This window comes from Cyphellophora europaea (genome assembly GCF_000365145.1).
Source record: "Cyphellophora europaea CBS 101466 unplaced genomic scaffold supercont1.1, whole genome shotgun sequence".
Taxonomy (NCBI): domain Eukaryota; kingdom Fungi; phylum Ascomycota; class Eurotiomycetes; order Chaetothyriales; family Cyphellophoraceae; genus Cyphellophora; species Cyphellophora europaea.
In genome coordinates this window covers 886,224-906,586 of record NW_008481797.1, presented here as the reverse complement: position 1 = coordinate 906,586, position 20,363 = coordinate 886,224, and the positions used below count along the sequence as shown (strand labels likewise).

At 52.7% G+C, this 20,363-nt stretch overlaps 9 protein-coding genes across 9 annotated transcripts; 5 read left to right on the top strand and 4 right to left on the bottom strand.

Moving 5' to 3' along the window:
* Positions 1-78: 78 nt before the first annotated feature.
* Positions 79-702, bottom strand: HMPREF1541_00315 (uncharacterized protein; the record flags this gene model as incomplete). Its single annotated transcript, XM_008712621.1, has 1 exon — positions 79-702. One exon carries the CDS (start codon positions 700-702, stop codon positions 79-81), a length of 624 nt encoding a protein of 207 aa, XP_008710843.1.
* Positions 703-2,952: 2,250 nt separating this feature from the next.
* HMPREF1541_00314 (uncharacterized protein) lies at positions 2,953-4,143 on the top strand (the record flags this gene model as incomplete). The annotated part of the gene is made up of 1 exon (XM_008712620.1): positions 2,953-4,143. The coding sequence occupies one exon, from the start codon at positions 2,953-2,955 to the stop codon at positions 4,141-4,143; it is 1,191 nt and encodes a 396-aa protein (XP_008710842.1).
* Positions 4,144-4,554: 411 nt separating this feature from the next.
* HMPREF1541_00313 (uncharacterized protein) lies at positions 4,555-5,625 on the bottom strand (the record flags this gene model as incomplete). The annotated part of the gene is made up of 1 exon (XM_008712619.1): positions 4,555-5,625. The coding sequence occupies one exon, from the start codon at positions 5,623-5,625 to the stop codon at positions 4,555-4,557; it is 1,071 nt and encodes a 356-aa protein (XP_008710841.1).
* A 522-nt stretch (positions 5,626-6,147) lies between these two features.
* HMPREF1541_00312 (uncharacterized protein) lies at positions 6,148-9,081 on the top strand (the record flags this gene model as incomplete). Its single annotated transcript, XM_008712618.1, has 1 exon — positions 6,148-9,081. One exon carries the CDS (start codon positions 6,148-6,150, stop codon positions 9,079-9,081), a length of 2,934 nt encoding a protein of 977 aa, XP_008710840.1.
* A 610-nt stretch (positions 9,082-9,691) lies between these two features.
* Positions 9,692-10,294, top strand: HMPREF1541_00311 (uncharacterized protein; the record flags this gene model as incomplete). The annotated part of the gene is made up of 1 exon (XM_008712617.1): positions 9,692-10,294. The coding sequence occupies one exon, from the start codon at positions 9,692-9,694 to the stop codon at positions 10,292-10,294; it is 603 nt and encodes a 200-aa protein (XP_008710839.1).
* Positions 10,295-11,514: 1,220 nt separating this feature from the next.
* On the bottom strand, positions 11,515-13,743 carry HMPREF1541_00310 (uncharacterized protein; the record flags this gene model as incomplete). The annotated part of the gene is made up of 2 exons (XM_008712616.1): positions 11,515-12,959; positions 13,008-13,743. 2 exons carry the CDS (start codon positions 13,741-13,743, stop codon positions 11,515-11,517), a joined length of 2,181 nt encoding a protein of 726 aa, XP_008710838.1.
* A 1,219-nt stretch (positions 13,744-14,962) lies between these two features.
* HMPREF1541_00309 (uncharacterized protein) lies at positions 14,963-15,340 on the bottom strand (the record flags this gene model as incomplete). Its single annotated transcript, XM_008712615.1, has 2 exons — positions 14,963-15,199; positions 15,251-15,340. The coding sequence occupies 2 exons, from the start codon at positions 15,338-15,340 to the stop codon at positions 14,963-14,965; spliced, it is 327 nt and encodes a 108-aa protein (XP_008710837.1).
* Positions 15,341-16,370: 1,030 nt separating this feature from the next.
* On the top strand, positions 16,371-17,375 carry HMPREF1541_00308 (uncharacterized protein; the record flags this gene model as incomplete). Its single annotated transcript, XM_008712614.1, has 1 exon — positions 16,371-17,375. One exon carries the CDS (start codon positions 16,371-16,373, stop codon positions 17,373-17,375), a length of 1,005 nt encoding a protein of 334 aa, XP_008710836.1.
* A 1,101-nt stretch (positions 17,376-18,476) lies between these two features.
* Positions 18,477-20,320, top strand: HMPREF1541_00307 (uncharacterized protein; the record flags this gene model as incomplete). Its single annotated transcript, XM_008712613.1, has 2 exons — positions 18,477-18,548; positions 18,599-20,320. 2 exons carry the CDS (start codon positions 18,477-18,479, stop codon positions 20,318-20,320), a joined length of 1,794 nt encoding a protein of 597 aa, XP_008710835.1.
* Positions 20,321-20,363: the final 43 nt, after the last annotated feature.

Below are 20,363 nucleotides of genomic sequence, written 5' to 3'. Positions count from 1 at the left end.
ATTCCGATGGTGTGCACGTGCAAAGATCACGCATTTTTGCGTTCGACAATATACACTCGTCATCGGAACGAGCTCATTCTAGATGCAGATGTTGTCGAGCACCCACTCTCCCATTCGAACACCTGGTGCGTCGGTGTCGAAAACCATGTATGCGTCTCGCTTGATTTCCGTCCTCGTTCGCCGCTCGCCCACCCATATCTGTCGCTGCTCGTAGTTCTTGCGCGCCTGTCGCGTCGTTAGGATTGTTTTGTCACCCCATCGATCCATATACCAAGCCATAGGCTGGAATTCTGTGTGGTCTGGAACACCCTGTAGCGATGGCCTGAATGTCTTTACCAGATCGCTTCGGAATCGTTTCTCCGAAGGCACGATCGCGAAATGCTCCAGTGTGGGAATTTGCGCTCGTAGCCGCTCAAACATGGCAACGGCATCGGCATCAGTAATGGGCTGTTGTTGCCTAACGCCCCAGTCTATATTGCGTGTGGGATCCAGATTCAGTAGACGCTGACTTGTTGTTCTGGATACGTATGGCGGAGACACTTGTAGCGATCTTAGGTGCTTGAAACCCCGAAGAGAAGCAAAGAAGCTGTATTGTTCGACTTCGACGTCAACCCCTGGAATGGCAGTATTGTGCCAAAGCTTGGAGATGTCTCCAACATCTAGGGCAAGACTCTCCACCTTTGGCGCCAAATGACTTACCATGATAAGGTCTGCGGGAGAGCGCTGGGACTGTTGACTGAGCGTTAATGCGGTATGATGATGACCATGTAACCTGAGTGCTTGAAGTGAGTGACTGATCAGGTTAGCAATAGGAACATGGTTGCAGATACCCTCGATGTCCAGCGTCTCCAGCTTTGGAACGCAAGAGAAGTCGAACGTGAAGAATGGAATGTCATCATAGGGTATTGTGAGACTGCCACCATTGTAAGGACAGTCACTATGAAATGCTCTGCGGTTGCGGGCTGGCTGATCAGGGTCGAGCCGAATCTCCAGGCATCGTAGATTGTCCAAGGGCAAATTGAACCTGCGAAGGCCTGCTACCATCCAAGAATGCTTGAAGCAAAGACGACGGAGCTGTTTCCACGGAACCGATGCTCTGAAGCGACTAAAGTTGATAGGGTCAAGGCCGGTCTCGGGTTTTCCGTGGCACAGGATCAGCTCACGCAGAGTAGAGCAGGTATGCAGATATTGGGATTCGAGGACTTGCGTGGCAGGAGACGAGTCATGAGGATTGGTCGGTCCAGAAGTTACCCTCAATGCTAGAAGAGCTCTGAGTGAGCTACAAACATCCGGAGAGAGTGATATCATGCGTGGTTCCCCACTTGAGGTATTGATGTTTACCAAAGTGCCCAAGGATACGTAGCGTTCCACAACCGCCCGACCCAAGCTTTCGAAAGACAGGGCGGTATTGTCGTGTGTGAAGACAGATTCCAGTATGAAATGGATATTAGATCGATATCGAGTAAGCCTCAGTAGGTCCAGGCAAACCGAAAGCGAACCACAGTACCTGTAATACGAGTGTAAGAATCCGAGCAAAACCAGGCACGTGCACGAACGGGCTGGACTCGCAAGCCTCGTCCAGACTTGGGGGTCGCGAAATCAACGGTTGCGCCAATGGTGCCAAACATGGGTCTAAATTGTCAAAGCAGAGCTCTCACCTGATGGAATTCAGTTGTTGCATGAAGTGCAAAGCTCTCTCGATAGCATCGAGATCCGCACAACGACGTCGATCGACGTCCGCCGGGTCTTGAGTCAAGATAGTTTCGTGAAGTGGAGCTCTCAGGCGAAGAGTTCTGACATTCTTGAGCAGTTCAGTATGCTCAAGAAGCTTGCCGAGATATGGATGTGCTCGTTGACCATCCTTGTCTCGTACAACAGCGGAAAGGGTTTCGAAGAGAAGCGGTAAGGCTGCTCTGCGAAATGCCTTGCAAACCGTAGAGGCTGGGAGTAAATTGTAGGTGCGACCGCAGTATCCTGGACTTTGGTAAACGAAGCCTATAACCAAGCACAGCAATTCTTGCGGCAATGCATTGACTAGGGTAGTCTTGGTACGATTGGCTTGGTCCCTTGGAGAAGGATTTCGGCGGGATAGCCACATGGCAAAGTTGCAAGAGTGCGTTTGACTAGTCTGGCGATGCTTACGAGCTGTTTCAAGACTCGAGACAGGTGGATGTTGAGATAGTTGAAGGAGAATCAGTGTGCATCATCGACTAGAAAAAAGAGTCAGCGTGCTGGCGGTTCGCTTCCCTCACGGCCCAAAAGTAATCCCCACTTTCGGTTCCCGAAGCCTTGGATGGGCATAGTGGAATCCTTAGAACAAGCCTGCATGCTGCTTTGACATACACAGCTGTGTACTTGCATTCCTCGACAGTATGCTTTGACCGAGTTGCGAAGCTGACCAGACACGCCAGGGCTGGCAGACAGTCGCGGGGCAACGAAAAGTTGTCATTGATAATAGCGGTCGGGGACTAAGTCTGTGGTCGGGGACCCCGCTAAGGAGCGAGCAAGTGGTATCCCTGCCGATTGCTTCCTTGGGTGGGCATAGCATCATCTGAACGAGCCTGGTGGAACCAGGACCAGGGCCGCCTCGTCAGATTTCCTTCGCTCATTTGCCCGTTTCGGTTGGATCGTTCGCTTCGTATTCGTGCTTCCGACGAGCCTGGATCCATCCTTTTCAGTACTGTACAGTTCCTCGTTACGCAGGAGGGTTCTACCAAGCGCTCCGCTTCCACACGCGAGCCTCGCAACTCGCGCGCTGTGATGGATATGCAGCAACAGGGTCCGCCACTCATGTATGTCCCCACGTTCCTTAAGTCCAGTCGACCGCATCCGGATATCCCAGCTGCTCGCTCTTGGGGTGATGATGGCTGGCTCGAGGCTTCAGCCCTACCAGCGCATATGATATATTCTTGAAAACCCCGCACGTCAAAGTTTCCCTTTTCAACCGTCGCAATGAAACGATCTTGGACGGATAATGGCATCATGTGCGAGGAAAGGGCGACAAAGCGACTCCGTCTGGAGGCAGAAGCTGCGCCGTTGGCCCCAGAACAGAGCAATGCTCGCCTCGACTCCCTTCCGGCCGAACTCCTGGTGATGGTACTGGAACACTCCCTGGAACCATCTTTGATGCTGGTCAACCGACGACTACATTCGGTATTGCCGTCGTATCTAGAGTTCACCAAAGATCTTGCGCTCAAGGCTCTTCTCCCAGCCCATACCTCCGACAACTTACGGGTAAGAAACACCGACCCCAGGCTGGATGCCCACCTGGCCAACCTCGAACTGTCGAATTCGAGGCACATGCAGGAAAGGATACGGAAGGCTGTCTTCTCGAGTTCGTGGTTTGGGCAATGTCAGTTGCACCACGTTCATAGACGACTCTTTATGAATGCCGTTCTGAGAATGTGCATCTGGCACTCAGCAGATGGTCCCTCTCGAGGACAGATGAGGAGAATACGGGCCTTCCTTGACCAAGTCCCGGATTTTGAGCCGGTGAATCAGTTGAACATTCGACTACGCGACGAGAAACGTCGGCCACTGAACCTCATCTCGACGCCACTGACGGTGGCTTTATCGGCGCAACATACCACTTCTTCACTCACGCCGGTATCCTTCCCCATTCTCGATTTTGGCGGCATCATACCAGATGATCTGCTCCGGCAGCCACTGACGACGAATAAATTGAAGCTGATTCAGCACATCTCAGATGTCGTGGCAAGGGGAAAGAGTGACATTCCGAGCGTCTCATGCAACAAGCAACTCCTTCGAGAAGCCTTTATCGACAGTATAATCCACAACAAAGCAATGCAGTTCTTTGCACTTTTCACACTCGAGGCCTTACTTGATACCGAAGACCACACCACGGTTGTCAATTTCCAGCACCTGGAATCAGCTGTGGTTCATGGCCGAACTCGGTTTCTCATTGCTATCGTCAAAAAGCTGTGGGCGTACCCAAGGCACCTTCGACCTTCAGATGGTGATCTGATCGATCTAATCAACCGTGCCAAGTCAAATGGCTATCCTGAATGGCCCAAAACGACTCGAATACTGGCCATGGAGACAGCAAGCATGTGGAAGGCCGCAGAGGTGGAAGATGGTGGCGGACATGTGAGCAGTGGCTTGATTCGTGACTTTCATGGCTGATTTTGGTGAAAGGTTTCGCACATTATCCATCGTTGGCCCCCAGAGCTGAGGATTAGCCTGCCTGGCCAAAGAAGCCCCCAGTCGTGGTTTATCCCAAAAGGTAAGTTCTGGTTCCCGTCGACTCAATGCATAGTCCATTGTTCTAACCATTGCAGATTTTCGGTGGGGTAAGCAGCCGAAAACTTGAGTCGCAGTGCAGGCCAATTTCATCAGCACGTCCATGACTTTGTCAGGATGTACTCCAGAGACGCCTAGTGCTTTGCGTTGAGTTCATGTAACGACCAAGTTGGGATTTGCTAACGTTGTGCAGATGTTGACTGGGAGAATTGTCTCATGGGTCCGTGGCGATCGAGGGAGGTGAAGGACCTGGGATTTCTGGGAGCCTCAGCCTTTTCGCTGGTTTGGAGTCACTCATGATGCCTTTAGGATTTCTCTGACCTCGAAGAGTGGGCATTTGGAAAGATCCAGAGTCAGCCACAACGGGACATGGTCACTGTGCTGTTTTGCTTGGGCGTCATCACAGATGTCGGAATCGATAACAGCCGCCCAGTCCTCGACCAATGCCTTACTGGCTATGATGAGGTCGACTCGGTCACATTTTGTGCCATGCGGCGAGCTTGCATGGTGCCAAGTGTACTTCCTTTGGCTGCCATGGAAGTAGCGAAAGACATCAACGCCATTCATCCCTTCAGGTCCGAAAAACTTCTCATTGAAATCTCTTCGATTGAGGACATGCTGAGAAGGGTACTCGCGAAGGTTGGGGTAGCCATCGATGTGCGCTCTAGCCACATTCATATCTCCGACAAGCACCACAAGTTTACCAGCTCTTTCATATTGTAGCACTTGGTTGAGGATCTTTCTGTGATAGCGAAGTTTGAGGCTGTGGCGATCTCCATCCGGTTCGCCCGTGTGTGGACTACGGTAAGAATTAGCGGTGCCGTTGATCCAATAGCCGTTGATGAGGACTAGGTTTTGGAATTCGTGGAGTAGAATTCGGCCCTCCCGGTCCCATTCTGGGATCCTCGTCGACGTGATAGAAGCATAGAAATCTTTCCGGATCAGGGTAGCCACACCATGTACTTTGCCGCCAAAACCCGTTGCATTGTACCTATCTCGCGGTAGAGAGTAGACAATTTCGTACGTGGGCTCCTCGGGCAACGCTTTCTCGTTGGCGGCCTGCCGTAGCCCATTCTGCGTGGCCAGGTCGGACGGAGCAATTTTCACTTCTTGCAAGCATAGGAAATGGGGCCAGCCGAGAGTCCGAAGGGCTTGCCGTAGCGAAGAGGCGGGACTGTGCGAGAATGAGATCTTCTTCTGGAGAAAAGCATTTACACCGTTGACGTTCCAACTGACGATCTTGATCAATGGGGGATTGATCGCCGAGGCCACGTGCGCGGAGTTGCTTGCCATGTGGATCTTCTTGCTTGGGGGAGGAGTAACAGCACGGTCCAGCGAGAGCGGTCGCTTTTTTATGGATGACATAGCAGTTGATGAGATGGGTCGTAAACCTATTGGGGGCCGAATAGCAGCATCTACCATATCAATGGAGATGGCGAGCGGAGCGGGCGAAGAAGGAAGGTTCAACCCGTCCGAAGTAGTGAACCAACGGCTTGGCGGAAGCTTAAGTGGAAGCTGCCCCAGAGACCCTGTCGAGCCTGTACGGAGTAAAGCCCGTCCCTTATCATTGCCCTGCCTTCCTGGCGCGCGACAACACGGTTCAGAGAAAGCACGTTGCACCTTCCAACCACCAGCGACTCGTTGTGCACATCTTGTCTTCGCACCTCGATCCTGTTGTTCTTGACTTACGGACGCGTCACTATCGCTGCGACCCCTCCTTTCTGATTGTTTGTAGGCTGTAAGCACATTATCAGAGCTACCCCAATAAGCTGAGTGATCAACCGGCAGTGGCTGGCCTGAACGGCCTCCCGTATGCTTGCATCGAAGTCTCAAATACTTCACCATCGAGCCACAGACGTGTTAAAACCCTCGATCGCTCCTTCCACCATGCCGCCCGCTCCCGAAACCTATCCAAGTCTGCACCACATCTCAGACATCGACAATGCCACCGAAGAAGACCTGCGGCAAGTCATAAGGACATACCCAGTCATTGATAACCATGCACATAACATTTTGACGGAAGACAATGCCTACGGCAGTGCGGATCATCCATTTGAGGGCATCACATCCGAGGCACAAGGTCATGCCCTCTTGGACCATGTCCACACAAGCCTCTCGCATATTCGAGGAATCAAGCAGCTAGGCGACCTCTATCAATGTCCGGGTACGGCATCAGACGTTAAAGCCTGCCGGTACGAGTGGATTCGACGTGACTATCATTCTCTGGTCAAGAAGTGTTTGGAGGGCACACATACGATCCTGATGGACGACGGCCTTTCTCCACAGGTCGTCTACCCCTACAAATGGCACAGACAGATGGTTTCTTCCGTCTACCGAATCGTCCGCATCGAAGCTATAGCCACCGAGCTTCTTGAGCAACTGGCCATCGCAGCTGGGTTTCTCAAAGTTGGCCTCGATGCTGACTGGGACATTTCGCAGACCGAGTCATTCCTTGTGAGATTCAATACCGTCTTCAGGAACCAGGTTAGGACTCTGGCCAATGATCCTGACGTTCGCGGATTCAAATCCGTCATTTGCTATCGAAGTGGTCTAGACGTGGCGTTGGACAGCCGAAATAATTTCAGACCGCATCAGTCTTTGACCGGATCAAACCTGCTTACAGCGTTTCACGAATTCATGCAAAGCGCTGTACGCGACCACAACTATCGCATTCAGCGAAAAGAGGTCAACGACTATCTCGTTGTAGCCGTCTGCGATGTCTTGGACAAGCTGGTTGACACTGATGGCGAGAACCTCCCTTTTCAATTCCACACTGGTCTTGGTGACAATGACATCAACCTGGTGAAAGCCAATCCCGCCTACATGCAGCCGTTAATCGAAGCTTTCCCACATGTCGATTTCGTCATTCTTCATTCGTCGTACCCCTACACTCGCGAAGCGGGATATCTAGCCTCAGCATACAGCAATGCCTGGCTCGACATCGGTGAAGTCTTTCCAATGCTCTCGCGAGAGGGCGAAGAGCGGATGTTGCGAGAAGCTCTAGAGCTTTCGCCTACGTCGAAGATATTGTGGAGCACAGATGGCCACTTTTATCCCGAAACATACTGGCTGGCCAACCAGCAGTTTCGCGCAACTTTGGAGAAAGTTTTACTCGAGTACGTTGCTGAGGGAGATATCTCAATCCCTCATGCGATTCATATGGCAGTGGATATCATGTTTTGGAACTCAAATACCCTGTACAAGCTCGATGAAGAAAGAAGATTTCCCGAACTGATGCGGGCTCTGGGCCAAGTGAACCATGGAAGTGTTAGGACGATTGTCAATGGCAGCTCAAAGCCAGGTTCTTACATGTCGTACGCTAGTACCGCAGTTGAGTCGTCGATACAGAGCAGTTCACGACCAACCCCTGCTTCCAGGGCTGAGACATCAACGCCGGTGCAGGAAAATGCACTTTTTCGTCATCCACATACGGCAACCCCTGACCAAGAGGATTTATCCCTGCCCACTTCCGCCGATAACATTGCCGCTTTCGAGGCTTTCCTTGAAGCTAATGCGGGACTCAAGTACATTTGGCTTCAGATGTGCGACTACACAGGAACGATGCGTATGCGAATGGTCCCACTCGACCAGTTTCGAAAGCAACTGACCTCTGGCAAGCTATGTTACACGACTGTTGCTATCAGCCGACTCTTGCAGGATGATATGCCGGCAACCGGCATGAATACGACTGGACAGTTCCTGCTGCTCCCTGATCTATCCAGTCTGTCGCTGAATAGAGGGATTTCCTCACCTTCTGCTACTGTCCAGACTTGGTGGATGCAAGACACTTTTGACACTCCTGTTCGCCGGCATTGGGATCGATGCCCTCGTTGGGCCCTACAACATCAAGTCAATACCTTGAAGTCCGAGTACGACATCAGCATCCTCGTTGGATTCGAGATTGAGATCGTTTTTACCCGACCCGTTCTTGCCACCAACGGGCGTGACATAATCGATTTCGAGCCACTGCATACACTACACTCTTGGTGCAACTTGACTTACTCTGACCTGGACACTCTACCAATAGTTGAAGAGATCGTGGACGCTCTAGCTTCTATTGACATCACTGTGCTCCAATTCCATGCAGAGAACGCTACTGGGCAGTGGGAATTTCCCCTACCATGCACTGAGCCTGTCAAGGCTGTCGACATGCTCAACAAAGCCAAGAGTGTCATCCAGAACATTGCAAAGGCGCATGGTCTCAAGGCCACGATGTATCCTCGCCCATACGCCATGACTGCAGGTTCAGCGCAGCATGCGCACTTCTCTCTCAATGGTCCTGGTGTCGTTGAACGCTATGCTGATCCATTCTTGGCGGGAGTACTGGAGCACCTACCCGCCATTCTTGCCTTCACATTACCCACTGAGGAGTCTTATGGTCGGGTTGCGTCAAGTGTCTGGGCTGGTGGGGAATACGTCGCGTGGGGCTATCAAAATAAGGAAGTTCCTTTGCGTGGCATCGCTCCAGGCCATTGGGAACTGAAAACAATTGACGGTATGGGTAACACATATCTATCGATCGCGGCTCTGCTTGCTGCTGGGTTGTATGGTGTTCGGCAGGAGCTCATCTTGGAACATCGCGACTGTGTAGGCGATCCTTCGTCGATGGATGATGAGGCGAGGGCGCGCTTGGGCATTACCAAAAAGCTACCTCACAGCCTGAAAGAGAGTCTGTTTGCTTTGAAGCAGAGCACCGTGCTCAAGGCCGCTCTGGGCGAGAGTCTGGTAGAGGACTATTTGGCTGTGCGAGAGTCTGAATTAGCGAAACTGGGAGCCATGGAAGAACAATCAAGGCGAGTTTGGCTAATGAGTCGATATTGAGTGAGCTGCGGCGATAAATCTTGCTCGTCGGGAGGTGATCTGAATATCAACACGTTATTCTCTGCTGGCGAGACGAAGGGCGTCCAAGATGGCAGGCGATGAGAGCTATCACGCACAGTCTGATGATCTGCGTGTTGACGTTGGAGACTGCACCAGTGCTCACAAGAGTGGGATTCTACTTTGTACTATCTAATCACGCGTGCTGCGCGACTTGGTGTATAATATTCGCAACACTCAAGAGGACTACCGCAGGCCGAGAACTATCGATCCGGCGTTAGCAAATGCTCTCAGCAATTAATCAGAGTCAGCAAGGCAACAAGCTGGTTGCACAGGTCTTTCCAGCCCTACCAGGCAACCACCCGGGCGGATACGTGAGAAGCTCTGGCGCGCTGTCTTCGCCCGTGCAGGTTTTCCAAATCCTTGTCAGTAGGAATGTGTTATCAAGACTTCACGTCAGTCATCAAATCGCAGGTTACTTATCCACATTCTCATCAAGCTGGCCCTCCGTAGCACTTGGCCCCCCAAAACAGAGAGCCTCGTACCCACCCCGCAAGGCGCACCACCCCGCACCTGCAGTACGCCCATCTCCAACGCGATCAGCAACTTTATCATGTCCTTCTCGAACACCGACCACCCATCCAAAAAGCCCAAAACCTCGCATCCTCCTCCGTCAGCATCCTCAAATTCTCCATACGCTGAGATCTCCATTTTCGATCCAGTCCGCACAAATACGCCAGAAACCTCGCCGGCCACCTTGATGGAAGACACCGAAGTCGATCTCTTTCCCGAAGGCACCTCGCACGCCGCTCCACAAACACCACCTCGCAATGACCACCTGAACGCCGCTGCTCCTGGTGAACTATCACCTCCCCGCTCTCAAGGCAACGCCTCGGCCGACGCCGTCACAGGTGCACTCAATGGCAATGGGCCTGTCTCCGCTGGTGGTGCCAACGGGGCACAAGAACCCGGCAACATGTCCTCTTTCACAGATTCCGGCAATGCGGGTCTGAGCTTCGCCCAGCAAGGTTACGGCGGTGAGTACAACGGCACCAACAAGAATGAGAAGGGCCCGCAGCCTGGCGAGTGGAAGACCAAGAAGGCGCAGGACGAGATGGTGCGAGCGTGGGAGTTTGTGGTAGATCGAGAATGGAGCGCGCAGGAATATGGAGATGTGATCATGGCTGGTCGGCAGCAGGGAACTGGTGGTTCTTGAAAGAAAGCGACCATAAGCAACATCGACGGCTCCCTGGAAGCGTTCTTCACCACTATAAGCATGGCCTGCCACCATGGAGTACTCCTTACTCCTAGCCGCTGCAAAGCAGATGAGCCTGCCCTGGCAAGCGTTGCGCAAGGCGGAGACGCATAACACCCCACATACGCTGTTGCCCTTTCGATTGGCCTGTCCCACTGCATGTCACTCTCATCAGTGTCCAGACGTGGAACAGCAACAGACGAGAAGGTCATGCGCCCCACGGTGCGACAGACGACCTCAGACACCTGTTGTTTGCATCGCCGTTGTCCTCATCGACTTACCACGGATCGATTGAGGATCGAAACATGGCAGCAGATGTCGTCATCGAGATGTCTACGCTTAGGCCTGAGATTACTATGATGCGCCCCTCTTTCCGGGAGGGGTCAGCTGGCGCGAGGACCGAGCAGCGAAATAGAAGCCAGTAAACCATTAACCGAGCCTTCGCTCAAGTTATGATCATTTCAACTCTACGTGAGTTGACCGAAAACAGGCTTCGTAGTTCTTGCCGCCTTCTCTCGCTGTCACGAGAAGATACCATGTAGAAATCATTCGATCTCTAGCTCCCACGTCAGAAGTAGATAAGCCAAGGGAATAATTATGCTGGGAACCGCCAGGTATTTATTTTCTACTGCCTGACTCAGGGTCTGAAGCTCTGATATTAGACGCCATTCCTATGCAATGTATGCCTCTATCAGCTTGCGGGTACGCCGCGAGACGCGAGACGCGAAGCTCGCAGCATTCATCCATTCTGAACACGCCGCGCTATGCGAGTGTCGTGGTGCCCAATTACTCCATCTGGAGTCAAGTCTTTGTTGTCGTTTCAATCCTTAAATCTGAGGCCTGGTGGAACGACGCAGCCCGCCCATCGAGTGTCCCGTTTGTTGTCTTGATGGAAACCAGTTCTCGAGTCGTGCACCCCTTGAATCGATGCGACAACGGCCAATGACAGCATGTCGTATCTTGATTCCGGACCCTCCCGAGTGAAGAACCACATTGCCGAAATGTAAGGAAGAGCTTTTGTGATCTTGGGACATACCTCCTTTTTAGCAGGGTACAGGTATTCTCCACGTGCCTTCATGAAGTTCCGAAGATGCATCGTTCGAGTCGTGACGGAGGTCACTCTGCTTCAGGGATCGCCCGTAACCGCAATTTCTGATGAAAGCCTCAATGCGTGTGGGCTTTCAGAACGGGAAGCCACCTCGTCCGCCACCCATACCGCCAGGACCACCCTGCTGGAAGGAGAAGTGTGGCATTCCACCACCGCCAAATCCTCCACCACGTCCTCCACCACCCATCTGACTGCCAAACATCTGCATGAGAATCTCGGGATCGATCTGCACACCTCCAGCTCCGCCCATGCCTCCGGGGAAGCCGCCGCCACCAGCACCCATACCGCTCGTGGGATCGTTGGGGTCGATACCTTGATCATACATGGTTCTCTTCTGGGGATCGGTCAGGATCTCCTTGGCTTCGAGACAGTCCTTGAAGATGGCTTCCTTCTCCTTGTCGCCTTGGGTCTTGTCGGGATGATAGAGAGCAGCCTTCTTCTTGTACGCACGCTCAATATCCTTGTCGCCGGCGTCCTTGTCTACACCAAGAATCTTGTAATAGTCCTTGCGCTTGGACTTTTTCAGCTCGAGCTCAGCGTTGCGTAGCTCTTTGGCGATATCGTGGTCTCCTGCATTCTCCTCTGACAGAGCCTTGAGATCCTTTACGGCTTGCTCCCAATCGCCTGATTCACCAGTAGCTTTCGCTCTTGTTCGCTTAGCCTTGGTGTAGGTAGGATCGAGCTTCAATGCCTGGTCGCAGTCGTCTCGGGCGAGCTCGTACTCCTTGAGCCTCATCCGGCAAAGAGCGCGATTGCAGATGAGCTTGGCGTTTGTGACGCGATTCTTCGAGTCGATCTTCACAGCATCAGTATACATGTCAACGGCATCTGAGAAGCGACCCTTTTTGAACATGTCATTGGCCTCGTTGCGAGCGCGATCAAGTTTCTTCATCGTCCGTAGCCAGGTTCGCGCATCGGAGTTGTCAGGATCCAGCGAGAGAGCTTGGCGAAAGTACTGCTCAGCTCGATCGTAGTCTGACTTGCCACCCAACTTTTCATCCTTCAGATAGAAAGAACGAGCCGCTAGAACAATAGCCTCAGCATCGTTCGGATTCTGACGCATCAAGCCTTGGGTGAGACCTTGGACCTCTCCGAGAGCATTGATGGTGCCAATCTTGAGATTAGCCTTTGCCCGTAGAACTTGCCAGTTTCGAGGCATGGGTGTGTCGTAACCGAGCGTTTGCTTCGCTTGATCGATGCTCCATAACGCCATGTTGCCATTGCCATCTTCCGCCTCGATCTGCTTCTCGGCAACCTCTATCGACGACAAAGCCTTGCGAGCAGCGGCAGTGTCGGTAGAAGAGGCATTCTGAATGCGAGAGTAAGTGTCAAGGGCATCTTGTGGCCGGCCTAGCGAAGTATATACTCGGGCCAGCCTATGCAAGATCTTCTCGTTACTGGGTTCAAGTCTGTTAGCTTGTAATGAGTCCGATAGCGCTAAATCGTATTTATTTGCTGAGATGTAGGCGGCTGCACGGTTTGAGAGATATGTGGCGTTTGAAGGATCCGCGTCAACGGCTAGAATTGGTCAGCACAATACAACAATCGCAACAGATTCGTTCTTACCCTTGGTATACTCTTGCACCGCACGGTCATAATCTTTAGCCTTGAAAAACTTGTTGCCGGCAGCTTTGCATGCTTCGGGGTCGACTTTTGGCGTAGGCTGCACTCGATGCGGAGGGGGTGTAGGACTCTTCTCTTCGCGACCGGCAGGGTCATCACCGGGGAATGCGCCTGGAGCGTCATGCGAGGGTGTAGGAGGCTGCGAGGAGCCGTTCATGGTAGGTGGATCGCTATCGACCTCCATTGGAGTTGAGCGAGCATCCTCGCGTGACATCGCTGCGGAGGGAATGTATGAATTCAGAGGGTGAGAGTCAGGATCTGGCTTGGACTTTTTCTTATCCGACTTTTTTGGGGACTTGAAGTTTGTCTTCGGCATAGCCTTACGAGCAGTACTGGAAGCCTGCCGGATTGTCGGTCCTGGGTCGCCCGCAGCGCTAGAGGATGCAGAGTTTGGGACGTGGGGCGTCTTCTCCAAGTCCAACTCTTTCAGAAGTGCTTCGAGGTTGTTTTTGGTGAGACGATCGGGCCGCTGGGTCAACACGGAAGGGTCTCCGAGTTCGAGTGGCGAAGTAAAAGAGGTAGAACGGCGGATCTTGGATTGGTAAGGAGGAGGGTTGTCGGTGTAGCGGGTATGGGAGTCGGGTTTGCGAGGGCTTGTGAATGTTCTCGAATTTCTAGGAGTGGGTCGGGAAACCTGCGGGCTGCGGCTCTCGTTGACAGATTTCGACTTTGTCGCCATGCTTATTCTGGTCTTTGCGTCTGGTTCACCACCAGGAGACCAGCCTGCGGTGACAAATGAGGTTGCAGCAGTGCTAGCAGTCGCAGGCGTGGTTGATGATCTCTGGCTAGTCGTTTGGCGAGTGCTTGTGGTATCTGGCTGGTAAAATTTGGGTCGCTGGGGGATCTTCAGTCGGCCGTTGTCCCCGCCGCAGCAACAGCACCCACCGCACCTTCCACACTCACGATGGACAAAACCCGCCACGACTGGTCGAACGAGCGTCAGCTCAGCCAGTGTGAAAAGAAGTCCAGATCGTCGAGCAGATTAACGTAGCTTCTGGAGAGATCCATTTGGCATGGTCAGTGCGTCGGACAAATTCAGGTAAGTCACAGAAGTAGGTCGGTGGTAGAAGCCATCACAACTTGGTGCAGAATGGACCGGAAGGGGCCAAGTCGTGCTTGCGCCTTCACTGCAAGTCCAGTCGGAAGACCTGATTTTCGTCATCGTCGAGAAGGAACAGCTGGTGAGTGCAGGTTGAATCCACTACCCTCAACTGAGCCTCAAGAGGCCCCAAGCAGAAGACCTGGTCTGTGAACAGGCAAGGCACACACGGAGAAATGAAAGATGAGGATGGGTGTGACGGGAAGAAGGTCTCAAAGGCAAGTCTTGCATCACAGCCCTGAGCCCTGAGGCTAGGCGGGTCTGAGGACCGCTCTAAGTCACCGCGACTACCACAGGAACACCAAAGCATGGCTACAGGCACGCTCAGCTTGCGGGAACGCTTAGCGCACTATTAAAAGAACAGAACTGGTTGGTGGCAGAATCGTCGATATGCCAATAGAAGGGTAACAGATGACAGCTGGGAAGAACAATTGGAGGGAGGAACAACCGCTCTTGTTGCATGCTTGTCTAACAGCATGATGGACTGGTCTCAAGCTAGCTCCTCAAACCTCCTCATTTCTGATCTAACCCTGTCATTTGGCTCCGATGTTCTTGCCAGTATCGATGTGATCGTCGTGGACGGTCGAAGGGTAGAAATGAAACCCAAACTCCCGTATCAGCACATGTCCGTCCAAACGCAATCCACGCGCATCATGGTATCAGTAGTCTCGTCTCGTTCGCAATCGTGTCGGCTGTGGAAGTGTCCACTCCGCAGGTCAATCACTCCTGACCGAATGTGTTCTCGCCCGAGTATCTATGAGGCGGTTAGTGCTGTCACCCTATTGGAAGGGGGGACGACTTACGTGATATACAAGAAGCCATCCTCGTCCTTGTGCTCCTCGTAGATGCTGCTCATGAGGGCAGCGGTAGGAGGAAGGACCTCATCAACGAAGATGAAGATAGCCTTCTCAGGGCTGAGCTTGATACGCTTGCGGATTACGTAGACAAACTGGCCGACAGTGAGATCGGCCGGAACTAGGTACTTCTTCTTGTCGATAGTGGCGATGTCAGACTTCTCGACCTTCTCGCAGATGACCTGGAGCACCATCAGCGACAGGTAAACTCACAAAGAGAATGCGCGGCTTACAGGGATACGGTCGGAGTACTTCTGACGAATGCGTTCCGCTTCCGCCTTGCGCTTCTCGAACGGGTGCTCATCCTTGAACTTGGAACGCATGGTGAGGTTTGTCGTCGATAGGGAGGTAGTCGGATGCGAATAGTATTTTAGGCGATCGGTATAACGAGGAGGGACAGATTGGTAGGTGTCGGTGAGGATGGTTAGAAGTGGGAGGTGAAGCGGCCACAGCCCAGGCAACAACTCAATGCGGGGCGAACCAGTCACGGGCACTCAATAAGGCTACAGTGCAACAGTCATTCCTGCCAACATTCGTCACCCCGGTCGCCTAGATTCCCATTACAGCTATCTATACTCGGATTTCCAATCAGCTGGCACCAGGTCTTTTGGCCACACTCTTCTTTATCAGTCTTCTTTTGTGGTCAGTCGCCCGCAACACCTCGTCTTTGTCGGCGGCCACGTGATGTCTTCAGCCCCAGTCACATACGGTGAGACCTACAGCCGTCCGAGCTGGCTGATCCCGGCACGACTTACGCCCGAGCGTGGCTCAACCCAGTACCTAGGTGTGGGCGCCTGTCGCGGGGCGTCGAACGGAGTTGCAGTACGGTACGGTAGGCCACGGGTGCCAATGATGCAGCCTCGAGCCCAATGTTCATCAGTCAGTCCACCTCCACGCGATTCTCCCAAAGCTACCAGTTGCGTGACCACCTCTTTTGCGTTCCGGACGGTATAAAATGGTGCCAAAAAGTTTTTTCGTTGCATTTGTGTTCTATTAGTCCATCCTTCCTCTCACCATACAGCATCAAAGGCAGCAATGTCCGTCCGACCTGCCACGCGAGCACTGCGCCCGCAGCGACTGCAACCAACGAGCTACTGCTCTTGTACTCCTAGACGCTCGTTCTCCTCGAACCGAACCCTGTTTTCTCGCCCTTCATTGATCCACCAGACGTTACGCCCGTCAAGGCGTTCATACCTCGCAACCATTGCAGCGTGCACGACATTCGCAACTCTTCTCTATTCTACGTATTCGACTGACACTGTTCATTTGGATGGCCCACCCTTACAGACCACCTCTCTTGCCGAGGTTGATGAGATTACGAAGAAGAGGACACCAATAACGAGACATTCACCGATGCGTCTTCGAATGGAAGCTCTGATCAAGGAACACCAAAATCGAATCGTTTTTGCCCTTGAGAACATCGATGGGAAAAGGTTCGAGAGAGACGAGTGGGATAGACCGCATGGTGGCGGAGGCATTTCATGCGTACTTCAAGACGGGAACGTCTTCGAAAAGGCGGGTGTCAATGTCTCTGTGGTCTACGGCGAACTACCACGGTCCGCAATTGAGAAGATGAGGGCCGATCACAAAACCTTTGTGGATTCTAACGTCGAGAAGCTCAACTTCTTCGCAGCCGGTATATCTCTCGTGCTTCATCCACATAATCCTATGGCTCCTACCGTCCACCTGAACTACCGTTACTTCGAAACTTCCGACCCCCGAGATCCTGTAAATGCCACTGGCTCCGCTCCCCAAAACTGGTGGTTTGGAGGAGGGACGGACTTGACGCCTTGCTACCTATTCGAAGAGGATGCAAAACACTTCCACAAGACTCTCAAGGCCGCTTGTGACAAGCACGATAAGGACTACTATCCTAAGTTCAAAAAGTGGTGCGACAACTACTTTACCATTCCACATAGAGGAGAATCGCGTGGCATCGGTGGCATCTTCTTTGATGATCTCGATGCGACTACTCAACCTTCCGCCAAAAATCCCCAAGAGGATCTGTTCCAATTTTGTGTGAGTGGTCTAGAGTCTTTCTTGCCATCGTACCTCCCAATTGTGAAGAAAAGAATGAACATGCCGTATCTACCTCAGCAGAAGATCTGGCAGCAAATTCGGCGCGGTCGATACGTCGAGTTCAACCTGATCAACGATCGAGGAACTAGCTTTGGACTCAGGACGCCGGGTGCCCGCATTGAGAGCATTTTGATGAGTCTCCCTTTGACTGCACGATGGGAATACATGCACCCAGTGTGTGGTACTGGAGTCGAAGAGCCCGTTGAACCAGCCGACGCTACGACCGAAAAGGAACGCGAACTAATGGACGTCTTGCGCAAACCACGAGAATGGGCCTGATTGACACTGGAGGTTTCTCCAGTCACTCTTTATTACAGTCTGCGGGCTCTGATATTGGGTCTTCTCGGGCGGTGCTTGGCCAGACCTATTAATTGATCGGATGCCACATCACATTGAAGGATTACCATAGCCTGTCCGTGGTTCAGACGATCTTACGTGCCGCCTGACAGATCTGGCTCTTATTTCCCCTGTTCTCTTAGTTGCTCCAGTTCAAATCGCCTCGCTTCACTGTAAGGCCTTCTTAGGCTTAACCCAGGGTCGACGCCCATTAAATGAATGGCCAGCCTTTCTTTCGCAAGGCAATAGGCATTTTTTCTTGGTGATTCGCAGATGACTGGACTGCGATGGAAGATAGGCCACCACCCCCTTCGGCTCGCATTCCTCTCCTCGACTGAAACTCTTAGCCGCCGAGTCCAGACTTCCCGAGGTCGGCGTTCCTCTCGTGACATTCACACAATGATCATATCAGGCGTGCTGCTCGTTTAGCGAGGCTGAACAGCAAAGTGAGCAGGGCTGTCCAAGATGAATTGACATTACAGGTCCGTCTTGCTGCGAGAACCTGCTGTTGTATCCAGCACACTGCTAGCTGGCCACTACACGCGTCAGAGCTCGCTTCTTACTGCTGATATCTGGTCCAGACCAAATGTCGACTGCCTAAGAACGACGACACAGTCTCGAGACCGGCCACCAAAGGTCGCAACAGGACTCACTCGTTACCTAGTTCAGCACCCAATATGTGAGCTTCCTGGGTCGTGTTTATGCGCAAACGCTTCCCTACAACACGTGCACTTACGGCCCTCCGAATACGGGTCGAGTCGCATCAATAGGTGGCCTTATATTACCTTACTTCTTCTCATCCTACAGATGCACAAACGCGGGAGATCTATCAGCGCGCCATCAGCCCTAGTCGAGCTAGTGTTGCTACATGTGCCCATGGCTGCTTGACATGAGTCTTGCGGCTAGTGGTGCAACATGCAGCCGCCGAGATATTCTTCATCAGTGTCTTATGTATATAAGATGGCCGGCTGTCATCGTTACGACAGAGGCCGTGCCAGTGTCCTCAAGAAGTGAGCTGCAGCTTGGCCAATCAGCATACTTGCCATGTACTTCATTACAGCTCTTGTCCTATCCGCGGCCCTTGGCTCACATGGGGTATCAGGGCTCAGTCGCTGGGTTGGTGTATGGTTTTCCCAAGGTATCTTTTCCCCTGCTGAGACTTGTAGGGCGGGGAATGCCCCTGGAAGGGAAGAACTGTACAAGGCACCCATCCACAGCACGATGTTCCCGATACAGGGGAGATACGGTACTACGACTTCACGATCGCTCGCGCTACAATCGCCCCTGATGGTGTGGACAGAGCTTCAATATTGGTCAATGGACAGTTTCCAGGCCCTCTGATCGAGGCAAACTGGGGCGACTGGGTTGAAGTCAACATCGTGAACGACATTCGAGACCCCGAGGAGCCCACTAGTATTCACTGGCATGGTTTCAACATGCCTGGCACACCTTGGTTTGACGGTGTTCCAATAACCAGCCAGTGTCCGCTCATTCCAGGACACAACTTAACATATCGTTTTCGGGCAGATGAATACGGAACGTCTTGGTATCACTCACACGTCTCTGCTCAATATACCCAGGGCATTGTCGGACCTATCGTGGTTCATGGCCCGAGTGATCACGTTGAGTATGACGAAGATCTGGGTCCGGTTCTGATCTCTGATTGGTACCATGGTTGTTTTACTGATCTGCTCGAGAAGGCTCTCGGGCCTTCTACTCAGCTGGACGACATAAGACCGTTAGCGGATTCGAATCTCCTAGCGGGCGCGGGTCGGTACCCCTGCACTGATATCACGGATGGTACCCCTTGCACGGATAACGTGCCTTATAAGCGGTGGGATGTAGAAGCCGGCAAAACCTATCGGATGCGTTTCGTCAACACTGGCAGCAGCTCGTTCTTCACGGTCTCTCTAGACAGTCATGCCTTCACTGTCATGGCTGTGGATTTCGTGCCCGTGGAGCCCCATCAAGTGGACAAATTGGTTCTCTCCGTTGGGCAAAGGATCGATGTGATATTTACGGCCTCGGCAGATTCAACGCAATCGTATTGGCTTCGAGCTTCAAACAGCGAGATATGCTCCGACACCCAAGCGGACAGCGATGCGCTAGCTATCATCGCCTATCCAAACGCACCGGCCGAAACCGCTCCTCAATCAGTCGGCATTGCTCATCCCGCCAACCCTGTGTGCGATACTGGTGACATCTCACTGCTTCATCCTGTCTATTCTATGCCGGTACAAGCTCCCGACCTCACGCTAAGTCTACACCTGAATGCCGTTTTCTTTCCGGCGGGCCATCTTCGCTATGTTATCAACAACCAAACTTTCGACTCTTCCAATCTTTATGGCCAGCCACTCCTGCACTCGGTTCTGGACGGCGTTACAACGTTTCCGCCTGAGAATCATGTCTATTCGACGTACTCGGCACGTATAGTTCGGCTTGTTCTCGTTTCCGAATTCTTGCCACCTCATCCTATGCATCTGCACGGCCACGACTTCCAGGTTCTGGCTCAGGGTGTTGGAGAGTGGGACGGAACGATTACGAACCCCATAAACCCTCTGAGGAGAGACGTCCAAGCGATGCATTTCGGTGCCAACGCGAGTGACCCGAACATTGGTCCCAACTATGTGGTTTTGCAGTACGAGGCCGACAATCCCGGAGTGTGGCCGATTCACTGCCATCTAGCGTGGCATCTGGCCGCGGGAATGGTAACCTCGCTCATTGAGAGGGCGGACGAGCTCCAAGCTATGAAGAATGATGTGCCGGTGGAGGTGCTGGAGACCTGTACGCTCTATAATGATTGGGCAAGGAGGCAAGAGGGCGTTTGGGGCGAGGCGGGTCCTGGGTTGGAAGCCGTGCCAGCTGCTGCATCGCCGAAGCGTCGATGAAGTGTCGATTAGAATCAATGGAAGATCCGACAAGAGTATGAGA